The 18,302-nt window shown below is 41.3% G+C and overlaps 1 protein-coding gene across 2 annotated transcripts in view; it reads right to left on the bottom strand.

The window, feature by feature from the left end:
• The window catches only part of Hgsnat (Heparan-alpha-glucosaminide N-acetyltransferase), a 242,300-nt gene that overhangs the window by 122,541 nt on the left and 101,457 nt on the right, over positions 1-18,302 (bottom strand). For both annotated transcript variants that reach the window (XM_055064926.2, XM_055064927.2), the window contains exons 7-8: positions 11,893-12,000; positions 964-1,115 (exon numbers count right to left, since the gene is read on the bottom strand). In XM_055064926.2, the coding sequence (XP_054920901.1) occupies positions 964-1,115; positions 11,893-12,000 (260 nt within the window). The remainder of the gene's footprint in view (positions 1-963; positions 1,116-11,892; positions 12,001-18,302) is intronic.

Raw genomic sequence — 18,302 nt, 5'->3', positions numbered from 1 at the left:
GGACGCGCCTGCATGTATCCGAAGTTTCTGGAAAGTTATCGATGCTTCTACCCGGCTGTCTGTTGTCGCCGAACGTTGTGTTATCTGATTTCATCGCGTGACGCGAATGGTGTAGAACTTTGTGGAAGGTACGCGGGTCCGAACGATTAGTCTGGAACATTCGACGACTGCTGTATAAAAGCAGACGCGCTTGACTCGCTGATCAGATTTTTGACGATCGCCGACTGTGTTCGCCGCTTTCGTTGTGCTATAAGTGTAGCCTGTTTTGTGGGCACAGGTTCGCCCAATAAAATCTAGTTTTGCCTTTCGCAGTATTGCCACTGTGTTCTTAACGTCACCACCACGTGACAATATAAAATATGCCTATTATCTGAAAACTCTGCATATCTAAGACAATTTCTCGAGATCGTGAAAAGCAGAAATTTACTCATTTGTTTCTACAAGGCCATGTTGAAAGCATAAAAGTTGACTTCTAATTTTTGTTTACACGAATGTTGCAATCACTTGCACTGCGAAACAGTCTTTGATGTACTGACTGCAATGCTAGCCCTTCAGCCTGCGTCACCCAGCCGCAAGACTGCAGTGCCATACAGTGCTATACTTTCGTATGGGATTTCCAAGGGGACATTACAACTGTTTGATGTAAACAATAATTAAATATGTCCGGTATCAGCTGTACATTACAATGCTCAGTGAAATATCAGCTACTATACGTGTATGTCACAAAGAACAAGGAAAATACTGACTACAGATGGCAGTAATGTATGAAGTGTAGTTGCATTAACAAGATCATGTTGCTAGTCACATTGCAAGGAAAAGGAAATCAATCTGGGCAGTCACTCGTCACCACGGCAGAGCTGCAGCCTAATGCAATTTTTTCAAGCTTGCATGAAAGTTGCACCAGTGATACAGGGGTGGAAAAAAAACAGAACAAACAAGGCTCTACCACTTGCTGAAACTCACCGTCACCAGAAAGGGTGTTGGTCACTATGCCGAGCCCAAAGAGGATGACGGTGCGCTTCACAATTTGTAGGAATATGCGACCTTTGGTGACTGACTTGCGAAGAAGTGACCGTATGGTCATGGCTAGTGAGACACCCATGATCCACACAAACCTGCATTACAGAAAAGGAAACTTCAGTCACAAGATGTAGAACAGCGAGTGCATCGCACTCCTGATACAGCACGCATTACTGAAAAAAAGAATGAGAGCAAAATCGGTGGAAGAAAAACAGAAGCCGATGCACCCACAAGCATGCCATTTTCATCTATGGGCACATCTTGATCAGCTTGCATCACTTGTGTATTCTGACGGTCTGATTCCAAATATGCAATTGATAGTTCTGTGAAATTAGTAGTTCTTAGAATAACAATAAACTTATGTTTTTTGCATGGACTAGTTGGAGCTGACTTCCCTATGAAATAGTGGTTGTTATGAAGGAGACAGGTACATCAAAATGATGTTGAATGACCAGAGTTTGAAGTGCTGCAAGAATGAATGCTCTAGACTGACTTGGGCAAGCTATAGCGTGTCAAACATTTTTAAGAACCCATAGTAACACCAAGGACAAATTATTAAATATTGAAACTTTTCTAATAATATGTGTTCATATTTTAGGCCTAATTTACTCTATAGTAGATGTCTAACTTTCTGACAAAATAAAGAATTATATTGCGATAGCGTAAGCAGGACCAGGGATATTGTCACTCCAAAACTGGGGTTTATCAGGAATGCTGTTTTGAGAAAACGAGAGAACACATTTCACATGTTCATGGTGATAATGTTAAAGGCACCCTGAAACGATTTTGATGATTTTGTACAAATGTTCTGAGACGTTAGAGTAGGTCCTTCTGATCGTTAATTGACACGTCTAAGTGCTCTGCATAAAGCGTGTAATTTATTATAAGGTTTTAAAAATGTACATCGCTGCCGATCGCAGCACACTGCTCGGCGGAATTTTCAGCCGCCCCTACCTATAGGACGTAAATCACCCAATTGACGTCAGTAGGGACAGCTATCCGACTGGCTGCCCAGGGTGCATCATCGATAATTTTTCCACCTTTATGGTGACCAAATGATGTTCGTAATAGTTGGAATGCTAGTTAATTTGTTTCTATAAAAAGAAAGTAACAGAAAGAGAATGCACAAGAACAATTTCTCACTACACTTAAGCACTTCCGGCAAACAGCAAGCGTCGTCTGCTTGTGCTACAACATGCTCCATTTTGACGGAAGCTCTGCGGTCAGAGTCGGTCTCAGTCTTTTCGCGAGCACCATGATTAAACTTTTTTGCATTGTGGACTGTAAACGTAGCGACTGGCAATATGTCAAGCTGCGACATCATGTCCTTCTGCAAGGCAGCAGATGAGCGGACTGGCTGCAGCGCAATGGACTGCCGCTATCCGATCGGCGCCAGGATTTGCGCATTTCCAGCCGTCACTTTAAACTGGAAGATTACTAATGCTATAGTGTTTCGCGAGTCCGGTATTAGGGTAAACGCAAGCGCAAGGGGACAGGGCCTGGTCGTGTCCCCTTACGTGTCGTTTCAAGGGATGAGCAGAAGTGCAAATGTTAATGGTTTGCACGGTGCAGCCAACTGGTGGCACAGAGCTAAACCACACACAGCAGCAGTAACGAAATGTATTCTTTGCTGCTGGTGTAAATTTTTTGCCGGAGTGTAATCCTTAACACATTGTTTTTGTAAATGTTTAAAATGTTTTACACTTGGTTAGAGCAATATTAGCACTTTGTGTGGCTGGTTAAGCTCCGCACCAACAGGTGGCTGGCCCGTGCAGGCCGATCAGGCTGCTCACGTACGTCTATGCTAAAGTTCCTCCATCAGCTTGAGTTTATGCCTCCAGCCATCCGTCGAAATGCCCAGCTCGCCTGTGTTTACCAGAATACCAGACACGTTCGGCACTGTGACAGAATGCTTGCAACGCACGCTGCTTCGATAGCCCTCGCTTGGGGTCGACTGCCAAGCAGCTGCCGGAGAGTTTTGAGAGGCTTCGCACACTCGCTTCTAGAGAACCGGAAGTCGACAACACAACGTGCCATCATGATGCAGAGCCAGTGAAGGCGGAGCTATCACTCGGCGAACGAGTTGAGGAAAAAATGCATGGCTATGGAGGAGGGTAACTTGTAATCATCCGTAGCTCTCTTAATATGATATGTTTAACACAAATTGTTGTGCGAATGATTAACTGTAGCTGTACCCTACACATCAACAAAATTTGTCCGAACTGTTTCAGGGGCCCTTTAAAGACTAAATTGATCAAGCATGATACAGGGGCCCAATCAAGCAAAAATAAATGCTCTACACTAAGTTGGAACAAAGGCTCAGGAAAAGATTTTTGGGACAATTTTCGGCTCCAAAGAGCAGTGTCTTCCTTGAAGAAACTTAATTTTAGTGAAGACACTGTTGAAACAGATGCATTTCTTTCCCTATAGTCTTACTTCGCAGTGAAGACTGCTCGTTTGAATGAAGATCAGGATGACAAACAATGCAAGTGATAATAGCATTTGATAAATGCTGAAGTGGTAAAGCTTAAGGGTACATCTGAAGCAATGTTCAACAGCCTGGCAAGAGAATGAGATTTTGTCCCTGGTCATGTGCCTCTTGAAGTGAGTATCATTTATCTAGGCAAGGAGTTCCAGGGCTCCTGGAAAAGAAAGAAATCTGCAAACAAACCAAAAAGCATTGGAGCACATATGTAATATCATGAACAGCAGCTTACGAATACTATCTTCATAAAGAAGAGTTATATGATCAGTGCATTCTACCAGTACTAATTGATAAGGTCAAAACTTGCCTTATAACAAATAAACTTTAATGGAAGCTAGGGACTGCACAAGTGGCGGAATGAAAAATGACAGCCATAATGTTAAGGGACAGGAAGATGGCAGCATGTATAATAGAGCGAATGAGGGTAATTGAGACATGGTGAAACACTGCACTGTGAAAGCAAGACTATATATGATGAGGGCATGATTAACCGAGACGCTAGACATGCACCCTGCACCTCATGTGTCTATATTTCGTTTCATGCATAGCAGGTTACATTACGAAGGCAAGCGACTTCTCTCACTGTTCGCATCCACAATCAAAATGTAGTGCGTCACATATGAAAGAAAGACATTAGGCGCGCACCATGTAATGTGATCCAAAACTAAGTCTCGCACCGTAAAATATGTCATAAAACATGACGTATTTAGTATACAAAACGCGTCAGAGATCCAAACCTATTTACCACCAAATATGTGGAGCAACATGTTCTTGCAACCGGCAGCCAGAGTACATTATTTGCACTCGGGTCCAAACCATAGTACAGTTAAACCACGATATAACGAAGTAGGTAAAATCGCCAATTTCCTTCATTATAACGAAATTTTGTTGCATTGAAACTTGACCTTTTATGCAAATAAGCACAGTTACCGATCAATTTTTCTTACACGGAAAGGGGCCACAGAATTTTCCGAATTATAGGCAATCAAAAAAGTAAGTTTGAATGTAAAAGTAATTCATTTTGTTTAATTTGGGAGTTGGTGACGAATGATACAGTTTGATGCCACATCGTCGATATCGAAGTCGCCCACGCTTTCACGTGCACTCCGCCCCTGCGGTTGATAGTGTCACCCGCACTGGGATGGCGCTATCATGAAAAGCGCCGGCAGCGGGGAGTGAATGCTTCGTTTGCCTCTTGCTACAACAGGTCACTGAAACTCTAGATTATGTATGCAACCTTCAATGCTAAATGCTCGGGCAGACAGCTTACATGATGCCACGCCGTCTCGGCACCCCCACTCTTTGTACACGCAGTAGATTACCTCTAAAGCAGGGGGTGCCGCTGAGTATCCACTCAGCCAAGCTTACAGCCATGTGCAGCCATGACTGAGACGCACGCCATAAATCACGACACGTGCCAACTTAAAGGGCAACTCCGGCGTTTTTTTTTAACCATATTAGGATACTGTCATTTTTAAATGGCATTGACAGTCCTGTCACTGGTAGGGTGATTCAATTTGCTTAGAAATTCATCTATAATTTTATATAACCAATAAACCAGATACCGAAATCGAAACAGGTAGCTGATTCGTGTGACGGCACAGTGAGTTGATGACGTCAGATTTTACACTACCATAATGTAAACAGGCAGAAAACGTGCTAAACACGCAGTACACTTGGCGCTAATGCCGAAGAATCGAAGCTGATGATGTCGCCTGATGACACAGCGAGCTTTTGCAGTTTCCGAACTAGACTGGTAATTTAAGCGACGATTTCAGTGACAGTGGCGGTGTAGTCTCTGACGTCACAAACACAGGGTGGCCAGTAGAAAGTAATGAGTCGGGAACGCAACCAATCTTTAAAATTCATTTTCAGGAACACTAAATGACTTGCAGCCATATGCTAGTTTGACACAGATAATCAGAGTGCAAAAGAGAACATATATTCAAAATTTTATGAAGATCAGTGGACATCGAAAAATCACCGGAGTTGCCCTTTAACACCACCCCTCCCTGCCCCTCGCATGTGCTTGATCGCATTACTGTGAGCTTGCTACTCTTTCCCTCTGCTTGCGCAAGAAGGCGGCATTCATGAAGCCACTTTCTTATCTCACCCTCGCACACTTTCACTCTCACCTAAAGCACAAAGTGCGCGGGGCGCGAAAGGATTTTATTATCACACTTGGGCTTTATACGGGACATGATGAGTCTTAACTTCGGTGGTCACTCTTGTCGCGCCGCGTGCGTGATTTCAGAGGTGCGTTCGCAAGCAGAAGCTTGTAATTCAATCACTTGACTATCTACGTCCAGGGAAGTTTCCATTTATTGTCTCAGCATTCCTTTGCTGCAGAAGCGAAATTTTGTTATATTGAAATTGAATACAAACACACTTCGTTATATTGAGGTTCTAACTACATGGTATTCTATGGACATGAAGTTATAAAAATTTAAATACTTCGTTATATCAAGAATTTCGTTATATTGAAGTTCGTTATATCGAGGTTTAACTGTACTATGTAGCCTACCAGAAGCACAAACAAGTACAAGTAATATGTGATTTGTCGTAAACTTGCATCCACAAGTAGCAGTTGCAATATATGAAGTAGTTTATCACAGAAAACAATGCAGATCAAAAACAACTGCACTGTGAAACGCGTGGAGTAAGACTTGTATGGCTACACTACTTGTGTAGCTGGTGCAGTGCTGCCTGTTATGTATAAAATGGAGTACAGCATCTCAGCTCATCCTGTCCTTGTCATTAGTCTTTTTGCAGTGCAGTGTTCCACCATGTCTTGGAACCAATTGGCCTACAAGAACACATTATTAGGGCCAGCTGATATTCTGGCTGAGATTAAGCTGAAGTAGTGGAGTTGGGCAGGTCATGTAATCAGCAGGACAGATAGCTATTAAAGTAATGTAATTGGTGCCAAAGAAGGAGAAATGAGTGTATAGGAGTAGATGGAGTGATGAGGTTAGAAATTTTGCATGCATAAGGGGGAGCTCGATGCAAAAGGAAAAGGATAACTGTAGATTGGTGGCAGCGGAGTTCATGCTGCAGTGAACCTAAATAGGCTGATGATGATGAACAGAATCCCAACAAAAATATAACTGTGCCCTTTCCATTCACTTAGACACAGGTTGATCGATCTCCTGTATTAAAATTGAAATAACAAAGGCAAACTGATATGCAGGATATGAGAATAATAAACTATTCTTGAAGTTGACTTGGCGCAGTGCTAATAGACAGCACATACATTCGAGCCGCACAAACTTAAGTTTCAATGACAATTCACCAACTAGCCCGCGAAAGTTCTTTTTTGAAATACATAAACTATCTAGGTGTTTCAGTGAAAAAAAAAAAGTAATTTCTAAAAACACTGCAGCTGTGAAAAATGAGATTGTTTCTCTAGTGGCACATCATCTCTGCTGGTGGACATTAGAAATTGTATGATAATTGCTAATTGCATAATTAAATGGAATGCAAAAATTAACATGTGTGTGTGTGTGTGTGTGTGTGTGTGTGCGTGTGTGCGTGCGTGCGTGCGTGCGTGCGTGCGTGTTACTTTATGGCATATGTTACAGCTGCAGAATTGATGATGGTCAGCACTCAAGGCATGTCCCCTTGCTTAAATTAATGAATTGAGTTATAGTGCTTTATGTGCCAATACCATGATTTGATTATGAGGCACGCCTTAGTGAGGGACTCTGGATTAATTTTGACCACCTGGGGTTTTTTAATGTGCACCTAAATCTAAATACATGGGTGTTTTTGCACTTCGCCCCTAATGAAATGTGGCCACTAGGTGTTACGATCGGTCAGCGGGGGGTAGTGACCTTCTAGCCTCTCCTGCCCCTTTGCAATAAATCGCTTCGTGAAGCTAACAATGCGTCCCCCTCGAACAGACCTGCGGCGCCAGCATGGCGCGACACGTTTGGCAGATCAAGTGTTGTTTGTTGTTTCACTGTCACTGTCACGGACCAACAGCAGCAAGAAACTCCTGGAAAAGGGTGTTCTACGGCGTTTCCTCACTGACTCCGGTAACTGGCACGGTCGTTTGACAGATGCTTCAGCTAATTGCTAGGTCATCCCAGGAACCAAGACACCCCAGCTTGAGTCAAGCGTGACAATCCTTGTCTACCAAGCTCCCCTCCTTCCTGTGTCTTCAGTGAACAAAGGTGCGGGAGTGACTGTGTGAATCCTCGCCCTCAATGCAGGTCCTTCGATGACTTTGAACGCTCCCATTCGACGAAGGTGGGGTGGCAGTTTTCCCTGGCCTAGGGATCTAGGGAGGACAGAAGGGGTTTAAGCAAACTTTTTCAGCTCCTTAGTGGGCTTGAATTCAGTCATGCTTGACTGATGAGACATAATGTTCTCCACTCCTCATGTAGATATTGTAAATAAACCCAGTACTCCTCATTCTTGATGAGAACAGGTTCCTCCCTTCAACAACATCCTTAGTGTGGATTCCCGAAAAGAAATTAGTCACTGTACGGCTGCCGTGTACATTGAACATTGCATTTCATTGGCCACTGTGAAGCGTTAGAACAAATGGTTCAAAGAAGGACGTGAAAGTTTCAAAGACGATCCAAGATCGGGCCAATGCCACCGTGCAATCACTCCCAACGCAATTGCTAAGGTTTATGAGCTGATTAGACAACAATGGAGGATAAGCATCGATGAACTGGCAGAGCATGTGAAGATCAGTCACGGTTTGGTTCACACCATAATTCATGAACATCTTGGTCATCGGCTCTTGTGTGGGTAATGGTTGCCCAAGATTTTGAACCACCACCAGAACACACAGAGGTTCGGCACTGCCTTGACTCATATGATCCGGTATCACAATGAGGGTGACGACTTTTTGTCTGCAGTTGTCATCTGGGACGAATCATGGTGCCATTACAAGCCTGAAACACGACGGCAATGCTTAGAGTGAAAACATTCGAATTCACGACCCCCCAAAGAAAGTGAAGGCCGTCATTTCCGCCGGAAAGGTGCTGTTGACTTTTATTTTTGTGCGTCAGGGGCCATTACTGAATGAATTTGCTAAACCTGGAGAGACTATCAATCGTTTTCGATATTGTGAAACGCCGGATCGGCAGCGTGACGCAATCAAGAACAAACCACGTGGAGAATTCAGGAACAGACTCATGTTGCTCCACGACAATGCCCGTCCCAACGTCGTTGATGTGGTCAACACAAAACTGGGAAACTTCAAGTGGGAAACGCTGCAACGTCCGCCATACAGCCCAGACTTGTTGCCTGGCGACTTCCACAATGTGGGGCAATTGAAAAAAACAGCTCAAGGGAACCAGATTCATTGTCGAACGATGAGGTAAAGTAGTCAGTTACAGACTTATTGAAGCAGCAGCCCAAGGAGTTTCATGAGACGGGAATCACGGGACTCATTAGTCAGTGAGACAAATGTCTAAATGCTCATGGAGACTACTTTTAAATAAAGTGCCCTGTTTGTAATATATTCGCATGTGGCTAACTTTCATTTGACTCGCCCTCGTATTTTTTACGGAACTCCTGCTTTTTATATGTGCTCTCTGTTGCGACTATAATTTCGGTGGAATTACTAACTACACGACCGGTGACAGCTCCTCCTGCGCAATACATTGGAATGAAGGACAGCGTCATTGAGAATTTTCCCTGGCCATTGCACATGTACAAAAATGTAAACAATGTTCTTGAATGACAAAGTTTCATTAACATATTTGTCCTCAACTTGTTCATTTCACAGCTTTTACATTTTTTATATGAGCGGCGTGCACTGCTTTGCTGGTTTCCTACTGATGTAGTTATAGAGTTCGTGTGATATTTATTTTATTTATTAAGTAGACAACAAACATGGAAGCATTGATATAATTTATTTAGGGCACAATTTTTGGGACATATGAGTATATTCTTTAATGAAAAAATACATATTTTACTTGCCTTCACAGTACATAGCGTTCAAATCCGTTTGCAGCATATTTGGCAATGACAATACAGTTATTATTCATGTATTTGATCCCTCCACAAATACTATAAGGAGGAAGCCGAGCTGGAACATGAGACTTGCACGTTTTTGTGCAGTATTGCTTTGAGTAAACATTCGAAGATACGTGCGGAGCCATTTCCTGTCGGGAAAATGAGGAAAACTTTCCTTATTGTAGAGGTCACACTCCCCAGTGGTAAAGTGGAGAAGACACTGCCTATTTCTTCATCCTCTTTCTTATCCTGCCTTCCACATTTCAATCTTGGCTAATCACCGATGGCGGGTATGTGCCATTGGAAAAGGAAAGCCAACCAACCTACTGCTGGCTTCTTTCACCTCGGTGCTCACTCGTAGATAAGCTGGAGAATGTGACATCAGCCAAACATGCTCTGCTGAAGCATTGGCAGTTTAGTGATTGTTCACTTGAAGGTCATCTACAATGTCACGAAGTTTCAACTGGACTGGTATCGCCTCTCGATCAGTTGTGTGTCGTTGTCACATTTTTAGGTGCAAAAATGCTTGTAGTTCTTTGTGTTGCAAGGTGTACACATTGTACTTTATAGGTCCTTTTCAGGCCATTAATGTGTGATGTGTTGGCTAGTGCCTACGCAGTTCTCACATATAACATTACACTCAATACAATAAATACCATGTAAGAGAGAAAAAAAAGTGCTGTGGCTGAGAGCTAAACCTCAGTTTGCCATTCTGTGGAGCCGGAGTTGAAACCCACTGGGGGCGCAGCACATTTTTTTTTCTTTACAAGCTTCTCGCAAAGTATTTTGGGATTCCTGCAACAGACAGGGGCAGAGACCAGCACCGGTGGCAGATATCAAAACAAGAAGGGGAGTAAGCCCATAACAGCTATTGCTGTGAAAATTATATAGCGGTTACTTGATCTAGTACAGTGATTAAGTGGTTAACAGCAACTAAGCCACTGTATTAACACCAAATAAGTGTGACCCCATCGGACTGTAGTTTTGCATTCTTGTGAACTACTGTGTTGCAGTACAGAATGCAGTACTGTGTTTTACTACTGAGCATGAAGTTGCAAGCTTGATTCCTCCCCATGGTGGCTGTAATCGTATAGGGCCACAGTGGAAAAAAAAACTCTCACTTGCACTTATATTTAGGCTGTCATTAAAGAGCCCAAGCTGGTTAAAATTAATCTAAAGGCTCAACCACATCTCTCACAACCCAAATGTTTAAATTTGAGATATTAAATTCCTATCAGTCAATGAAGTGACACAAATTTCTGGCGCTTCAAAAGTAACCCCAACTTGAATTTAAAAGAAAAAGAGCACTTCACAATTCTTGCATATTGAGAACTTTCTGAGCGTGCAACAAAGTGTTTTCTTTTTTTCTATAAGCATGCTAAGTTACATTATTGCAACAAGCTTCATACTGATTCAAGTTCCTAGATTGCACTTCTATTCTAATTAATAAGAACTGTATTGTGGTTAACACTAGCTACAAAATAACACTCTGAGGTTGCAAGTTTTTACCCTCATTTCATGCAAAGAGGAGAAAAATTTGTAACCTGTGAGAAGAGTCTTCTTGAAGATCAGGCTATACTATGCAAAAGCCATTCTTTTAAATGTCGTTTGCACTATATTTTCTCATAATCTGGTGATTATGTCAATGAATACATAGAAACAGAGGAGTCATCAGTGCCTCCAGGTGCATGCAAACAAAAGAAAATGTCTCGACAAGCTATACTTGTAAGGAAAATTTAACTGAACTAACTAATGAGCTTAGTTCGTCACTTGTACAAAAAATAATTAAAGCACACAAAATCAGAGAAAGGACTTAACTAGAAAAGCAATATATAGGCCAACATCGACATTTGCACTGCTGATGCATAGTGAGTAACGTGCCAAACAGATGACTAGTATTAAAGTAAAAACATAGTGGCATAACAGACCAAACAAATTATGCAAAGATGATTCTAGGCCATCAGGCACCTTGAAACAGCACAGGAAAGGATAGCAATGCCTACAAGAGGTCATGCATTCTTGCTGTCCTCTTGCTTGAATTGTTTCAGGATGTTAACATAGGTGACACTTGATGCCAATAAAGAAATTTAGCTAGATCTGCAGGTTTCTGCAGCTACACACCATAGATAATGAACACAGCTGCCAGTGCTGCTTAACTTTGTTCACCACTGCCTTGTGCATTGTGATCAAAGACGGAAAGAGCTCTGCTGCACTCTCTGTTTACCTTCAGTAAACAAGGCGAGGCACCTTCGCGAAAGAAGGCACCTCACAATGCAGGAGCCCGTCGTGAGTCACAAAGTGTGATGGGGGAGGAGTTTCATGGAACAAACAGAAAATGGACAAGATTGGCACCAAGCAAGGCAAAGACAGCAGTTCATCGTGAATAATTGAAACTTAGCATCAGCCCTGACCATGGGAAGACCAGGTCGGCAAAGGTGATCCCATTCCATGGACTGTGGTGGAAGAACCAGTACTTGCCACCACCATAGTTGACGAACACCATCAGCATCAGCGAGAGCCTGAGCACACAAGAGAAGGTGATGTAGGCTCAACTGTGTTGTCATGGCAACCATGGCATCATAAGTGTATGAAATTGGCAACAAAATATGACTATACCCCAAAGGTTCTCGAACAATAAAATTTTCTAATAAAATTGAATATTTGAAGTTGATTTCAATACAGATACTATTTGTAAAATACAAGCATCAAATAGCGAGTAAAATGCACATTTACACTATTTCTAGAAAGGCAGACAAAAACAGAACCTAGCAATAAACAGCTTCCTGTAAAAAAATAGTACAATGTATAGTTGATTTATGCACTCCTGGGATCAAGGCAATCATTAGAGAACATAAAAACATCACGTGTCTACATGCATGTAGAATGGTGTGATGGTGCCACACCGAATCTTCACTAAAAAAAAAAAGAGTTCCCAGGAATCAAGATGATAATAAATCTGAAGACCGTCCAAAAACTATTTTCGTCTTTCGTTAGGTGACCAGTAGTTATAGGAATTAGCGTTGAAAACAAGTTCTACAAGCTCACTCAGGAATCACTCTTGGTAAGCTTTCTGGAGTGATTGGCATCACCACCAAGCAATTTAAATGGCCAGTCGACAGGCACCACTTGCATGGTCCTTGTTGTGGGCAGGCATGACCCAATATAATCATAATAACTGTGTATATCCCATTCAGGTGTTGCGTCTGCAATTATTAATACCTCTGAATGACAAGAAACAGTAAAAATATTCATGGTCAAAAGGTGCTGCATGATTCTTCGTTATGTTGATAGATTAGACCTGTACCAAATAAAATCAGTTAATATGCGTGAAGGGTGCAGTAAAATGATACAAGCCTAAATTTTTGCTGGTAATGCCAGTATGTATGTAGTCATATCGCATGTTCCTTTCTTTCTTGTTTTAAGTCGGGGAGAATTTACACCAAGCAAATTTCTAAATTGGCTAGGTGCTTTTGAAGTACACTCTGCATTATTATGAAAATAAATGCTTAATCTGTATTCAAACAGTGACAATTCCTGTAAATAAGCAATTCCAGAAAGTCACCCACTGCTGATGATAGTCGCACTGAAGAAAACCTCTCATTGAACTTTTCCTATTGCACAGCAGAATCAAGAAAAACTACCGGTGTGTCCTCTGTGTCATAAACACTGTGTCAAAACACTGTGTCCTCTATCACATATGTGGACTGTATGCATTGACAGTTCAATCCCTTCCAATCAGTGAAATATTTTTAGACCTCAGGAGCTGACGAGTCTACATTTGTTGATGAAATAAAACAGAAATATTCAAAATTTAACATCTGATTTGCTGCTTCTGCTGCTTTCAGGTTTTGCTGATGCAAGAACAGCATTCTAGCATTATATATATCAAATTCTCAAGTCAAATCATCATTTGCCAAGGAATGGACCCAGCAAACCACAAATATTCATTGGACGTACAACAAAAGACGAAGTATCCAAGACATTTAACAACGTCTAGTTCACATCTATACTAATATGTTCCACTAGTGCATGACAGTCAAAAGTCACCCAAAGGACGTCGATGTCTTTCTGAATTAGCCATCTCTGGCACATCCAAAGCTTTTTACCATTGATCGTACATTGTGCGTTGTGACTAGATGAATGCACCATGCTGCAGAAATACACGCAAATTGTCTCTAATGCCTAAGAATGGTATGCTGGGAGAGGAAAAGTCGCGCTGTTGCCTGTTACGGCACTATGGCAGGGCATTTACTTTGTTTTTCCCTGTCATCATCACTGTGCATGTTCAAGATCCTACGAGAGGGAGAAAGTGTTCCTGAATTGCAAAATATCAATCAGTTCATTTTGAAAGGATTCAATTTGTAGTATTAAAGCCCAGAATTTCAGTTATGACCACATTTGGTTATGGTTACTCACAACGTGGTTATGAGGAGCAATTATGCATGACCTCTACATACACTGCTGGTCACCACGCATCAACAGCCACAACTTTTAGTTTCAGTTAAGTCATTTGTTCTCATACAAAAACACTCTTCTTTTAATGTATATCTATTAGTACACTGTTAAAATGATTAAATCTTTAACTTGCTGATATATTGCAACAGATTATAAAGAAAAAAGAAGCTTGAACTTGCAATATATTTTATTTTATTTATTTTTTTTTATTTATTTAGTACATACTGCAGACCCTTTTCAGGGTCCAAGCAGGACAGGCATATGCTCTTAAAACTCAAAAGATACAGAACACAATGAAAAGAAATACACATAAAAATGAGGAGACAAATATTGCAAACTATTAAGATGTCATAACATGGTTCCAATCGGATATTGTCCGCGGAAAAAAGGAATATTTGAAACAGTCAGTTTTCGCAAAATACGGTGTCAATGAGTGAATGTGATGATGTCGGGTATGACGTGTGGTTAGAGGGGATATGTACTGTGAAGGATCCAAAGCAAACTTATGGTTAAGTAAAGAATGAAGAAACTCAAGGCGATACTTTCCTCTTCGCGTTTCAAGTGTTTCAATATTGTTAGCCGCCATGAGGTCAGTGGGGGAGTCGGTGATTTTAAATTTGGAATAGATAAACCTAACAGCTTTTCTTTGAACCTTTTCTAATTTATCTATGTTAAGTTTAGTGAATGGGTCCCAAACAACCGAAGCATACTCGAGCTTTGGCCTGATGTAAGTGTTATACGTTAGAAGTTTTACGTGAGAAGGTGAATTTCTTAGTTTATGCCTCAGAAAACACAGCTTTTTAAATGCAGAGGAGCATATGTTATCTATATGTGAGTTCCAGGAAAGACGGCTTGTGATTGTTACACCTAGATATTTGTAGCTATTAACCTGCTTTAGTGTTGATGATCCGAGTGTATACACGTGGTTAATTGGGTTCTTTTTATGTGTTATTTGCATCGAAACTGTTTTTTCAGTGTTAAGAACCATGGAAAACTCGCTGCACCAATCAAGAACATTTCGAAGACACTGGTCAAGTTCGTTTTGATCGTTAGTACACGTAATTTGCCGGAAAATGACACAATCATCAGCAAACAAGCGAATATGAGTTCCTGGAGTAACCACATTAACAATATCATTTATGTAAATCTGAAAAAGCAAAGGCCCCAAGACGCTTCCTTGGGGCACCCCAGAGGTGACTGGGAGACAACTGGAGCTGCACCCATCGACTGAAACAAATTGCACTCTATTCGTGAGGTAATCTTGAATCCACGATATTAAAATGTCTGGAAGATTAATGTTTTTTAGTTTTTGAATCAGTTTTTTGTGGTGAACTTTATCAAATGCTTTGCTGAAATCCATAAATATGGTGTCTATTTGACCATTCATATCCAGTGTTTTAGCAAAGGTGTGTACTATTGTAACTAATTGTGTTATTGTAGAATAGCCCTTTCTAAACCCATGCTGAAAGTCGCTTAATATGGAGTGTTCTTCAAGAAATTTGTTAATATGTTTAGCAATAATATGTTCGAGCATTTTACAGCATGCGGAAGTTAAAGAAATAGGACGGTAATTTTGTAGTAATGTGCAGTCACCTTTTTTAAAGATGGGAACAACTCGAGCAGTCTTCCATTCAACCGGAAGTTTTGATGACAGCAGAGATTTTTTGAACAACACAAAAAGAAACTTCGCAATTATTTCGGCATAGCGTCGCAAAAATACATTGGGTAAATTATCAGGACCAGAAGAAGTTTTAGGTTTCAGTTCTAAAAGCAAAGCAAATACACCAGGGAGGCTAACAAAGTCAACCTCCGATACAGGAAAATTTGATGCGCTTTGTACAGTTTGTACACCTGCTTCAGAGAATACGCTGTGAAAAAAATAATTAAAATGGCGTGCAATGTCAATCGGATCAGTCAAAGTATCTCCCTCCGCTGTTATTTTTGAGATATGTTTCTTGCTGTCACTCAGGAAGTTCCAAAATTTACTTGGGTCATTTTTAACAAAACTGGGTAATGTTGTGTTAAAGTAGAAGTCTTTTGACTCACGAACCGCACGTTCAAGATTATTTTTAAGCGTTTCAATCTGACTTAACTGGTGGTTTTTTTTCTTAGATCTTTTAAGTTTTCGCTTCAGTTGAATAATCTTCCGCGTCATCCAAGGTGTGCGTTTGTGAACTTTTTTGCGTTTATTCGGAACGAAGGCATTTAGACAATATTGACACATTTCGACGAATCGCTCCCACAGCTTGCAGACATCGTCATTATCATCGGAGCTCGATAAACAAGTTTCCATATGATCAATCACTGCGGCATCATCAGCCCTAGAATAATCCTTGAAACAACCAACGTGACTGGTTTTTTTGTTGTGGTAAGGGGACTTAACTAAATCTATCGATACGCTTACGAGGTGATGGTCTGAAATGCCTGTTTCGACCGATACAGTATGCATAGAATATTGACAGCTAGCAAAAACTAAGTCTAGTATAGAGGAAGATGAACCTTGTACACGAGTAGGTTGATTTACAATTTGAGCTAAATCATGAGTAAGCATGACATCAAACAGAACGTCTGCATTGCTCCCAGACTTAGCATCGCCTTGTAAGCGGTACCAGCAAACATCTGGCAGATTGAAGTCACCTATTAACAGTATTTTCTTATTTTGGAAATGAGACATGTGATGTTGTAGCTTAATAAGATAGTCGGGTGCGGCATCTGGTGGCCTGTAGCAACCATACAGGATGAAAGAATGACCCCAGCAAGAAATTTTTATGCAAAGGCATTCAAGGTCAGGAACATCATATACAAGGTCGCATTCTACAGAGTCTTTTAAGAGAATGGCTACGCCACCACCCCTTGAGGTCCTGTCCTTGCGAACAACTTTATAATGAGGAGGAAATACCAGGTCATCTGCTAAGTCCTCATGTAACCAAGTTTCCGTCAGGACTGATATGTGTGGGTCGAACTCCAGCAGTTTAAGTTCAAGCGAGTCTTTCTTGTTTGCAACGCTGCGTGCGTTAATGTTAACTATTCTCAAGCTTTTTATACTAGATTGGCCCGTGTTACTATGGCAAGACAGGCTATCTGTCTTAGTGAAGAAGGAAGCTGAGGTAAATGAACCACTCACTTTATCGGTGAGCGGTTTCGCAACTGCGTACAACTTCGCGTCACGGGCCGACTTGCGCCGATCCCGTCGTTTTTTTGAACCCTCACTTTATCATTTTTTTCGCAGTCCCAAACGTAAGGAATATTATTGATATATAACTTATCAAACACCAAGGAAACCCTTTCTTTTTTATCTCGGTTCGGCTTCGCGCTATCCCATAGTTTCTTTCTTAGTTCACGAACGTTCTTTGAAAAGTCTTCGCCAATTGAATAATCTTTTCCTTTTAGTTTCTTTCCGTTCTTGAGTATCACAGTTTTATGCCTACTGTCTAAAAGCTTTAAGATTACAGGACGTGTTTTGTCAATTGCCGGTTTACCTATCCTATGTATCCGCTCAATAGGGATAGGGTCGAGTCCTAAAATATCATGAAAAATATCTTTTTTAACGGTTTCTTGACTTCAGATCGCCACTGATATCAATTCAGCATGCATCTGGATGCAAGTGCAGGGTAATTTATGTGCGCGAGTAGCATGAAATGTGCTTCGTTGGTGCGTTTTTTCAATTTTGTTTGGTTGACCATGGCCCAAGCATGTATCTCCTGGGCAGAACAGTACAGTTGTATACTGAAATTTAGAGCTGTGCTTCTGACTGCTATTTGTGGTACATTTGTTTGCCTTGCAGAGTGCTTACAGAAGTGTACTGAGGACGTTTTGGTGGTTCATTTTCAGACACATTTGTATCGCTTGGTTTCTTGAGCAGGGATTGACAGATATCTGCGGTAAAGAGGGAGATAGATTAGGTCTGAAGCTCAGTAACAAAACATTGGCAGCCATGATTTTTAATGACAATTGGGGCGGCAAGCATAGAATACAGGAGGTTACGCTGGAGGTAGTGGATATGTACAAATATCTTGGTGTGTGGATAAACAATGCGTTAACAAGTATTGCTGAATGGGCAAGTTGGTGCAATGCATTCTTGTCTTACTTTAGCGCAACTCAGTTTGAGTAGGAAGGAAAAAGGACAGGTGACAGGATGAGCGCTCATCCTGTCACCTGCCTTTTTTCCTTCATACTCAAACTGAGTTGCGCTAAAGCAAGAAAACAAACAATGGGGCTGAGCACCTAATGGAACATTAAAAATATGTAATGACTAAAGGTAGCAAGAATGCAGTGGTGATGAAAAATAGGGCACTGTGGAATTACAATAAGTACAAAGTGGTGAGAGGGATTTGGAAAGGTGTGATGGTTCCTACTTTGACTTTCG

This window comes from Dermacentor andersoni, chromosome 1, assembly GCF_023375885.2.
Source record: "Dermacentor andersoni chromosome 1, qqDerAnde1_hic_scaffold, whole genome shotgun sequence".
Classification (NCBI taxonomy): Eukaryota; Metazoa; Arthropoda; class Arachnida; order Ixodida; family Ixodidae; genus Dermacentor; species Dermacentor andersoni.
This window is presented reverse-complemented; position numbering and strand designations above follow the sequence as displayed.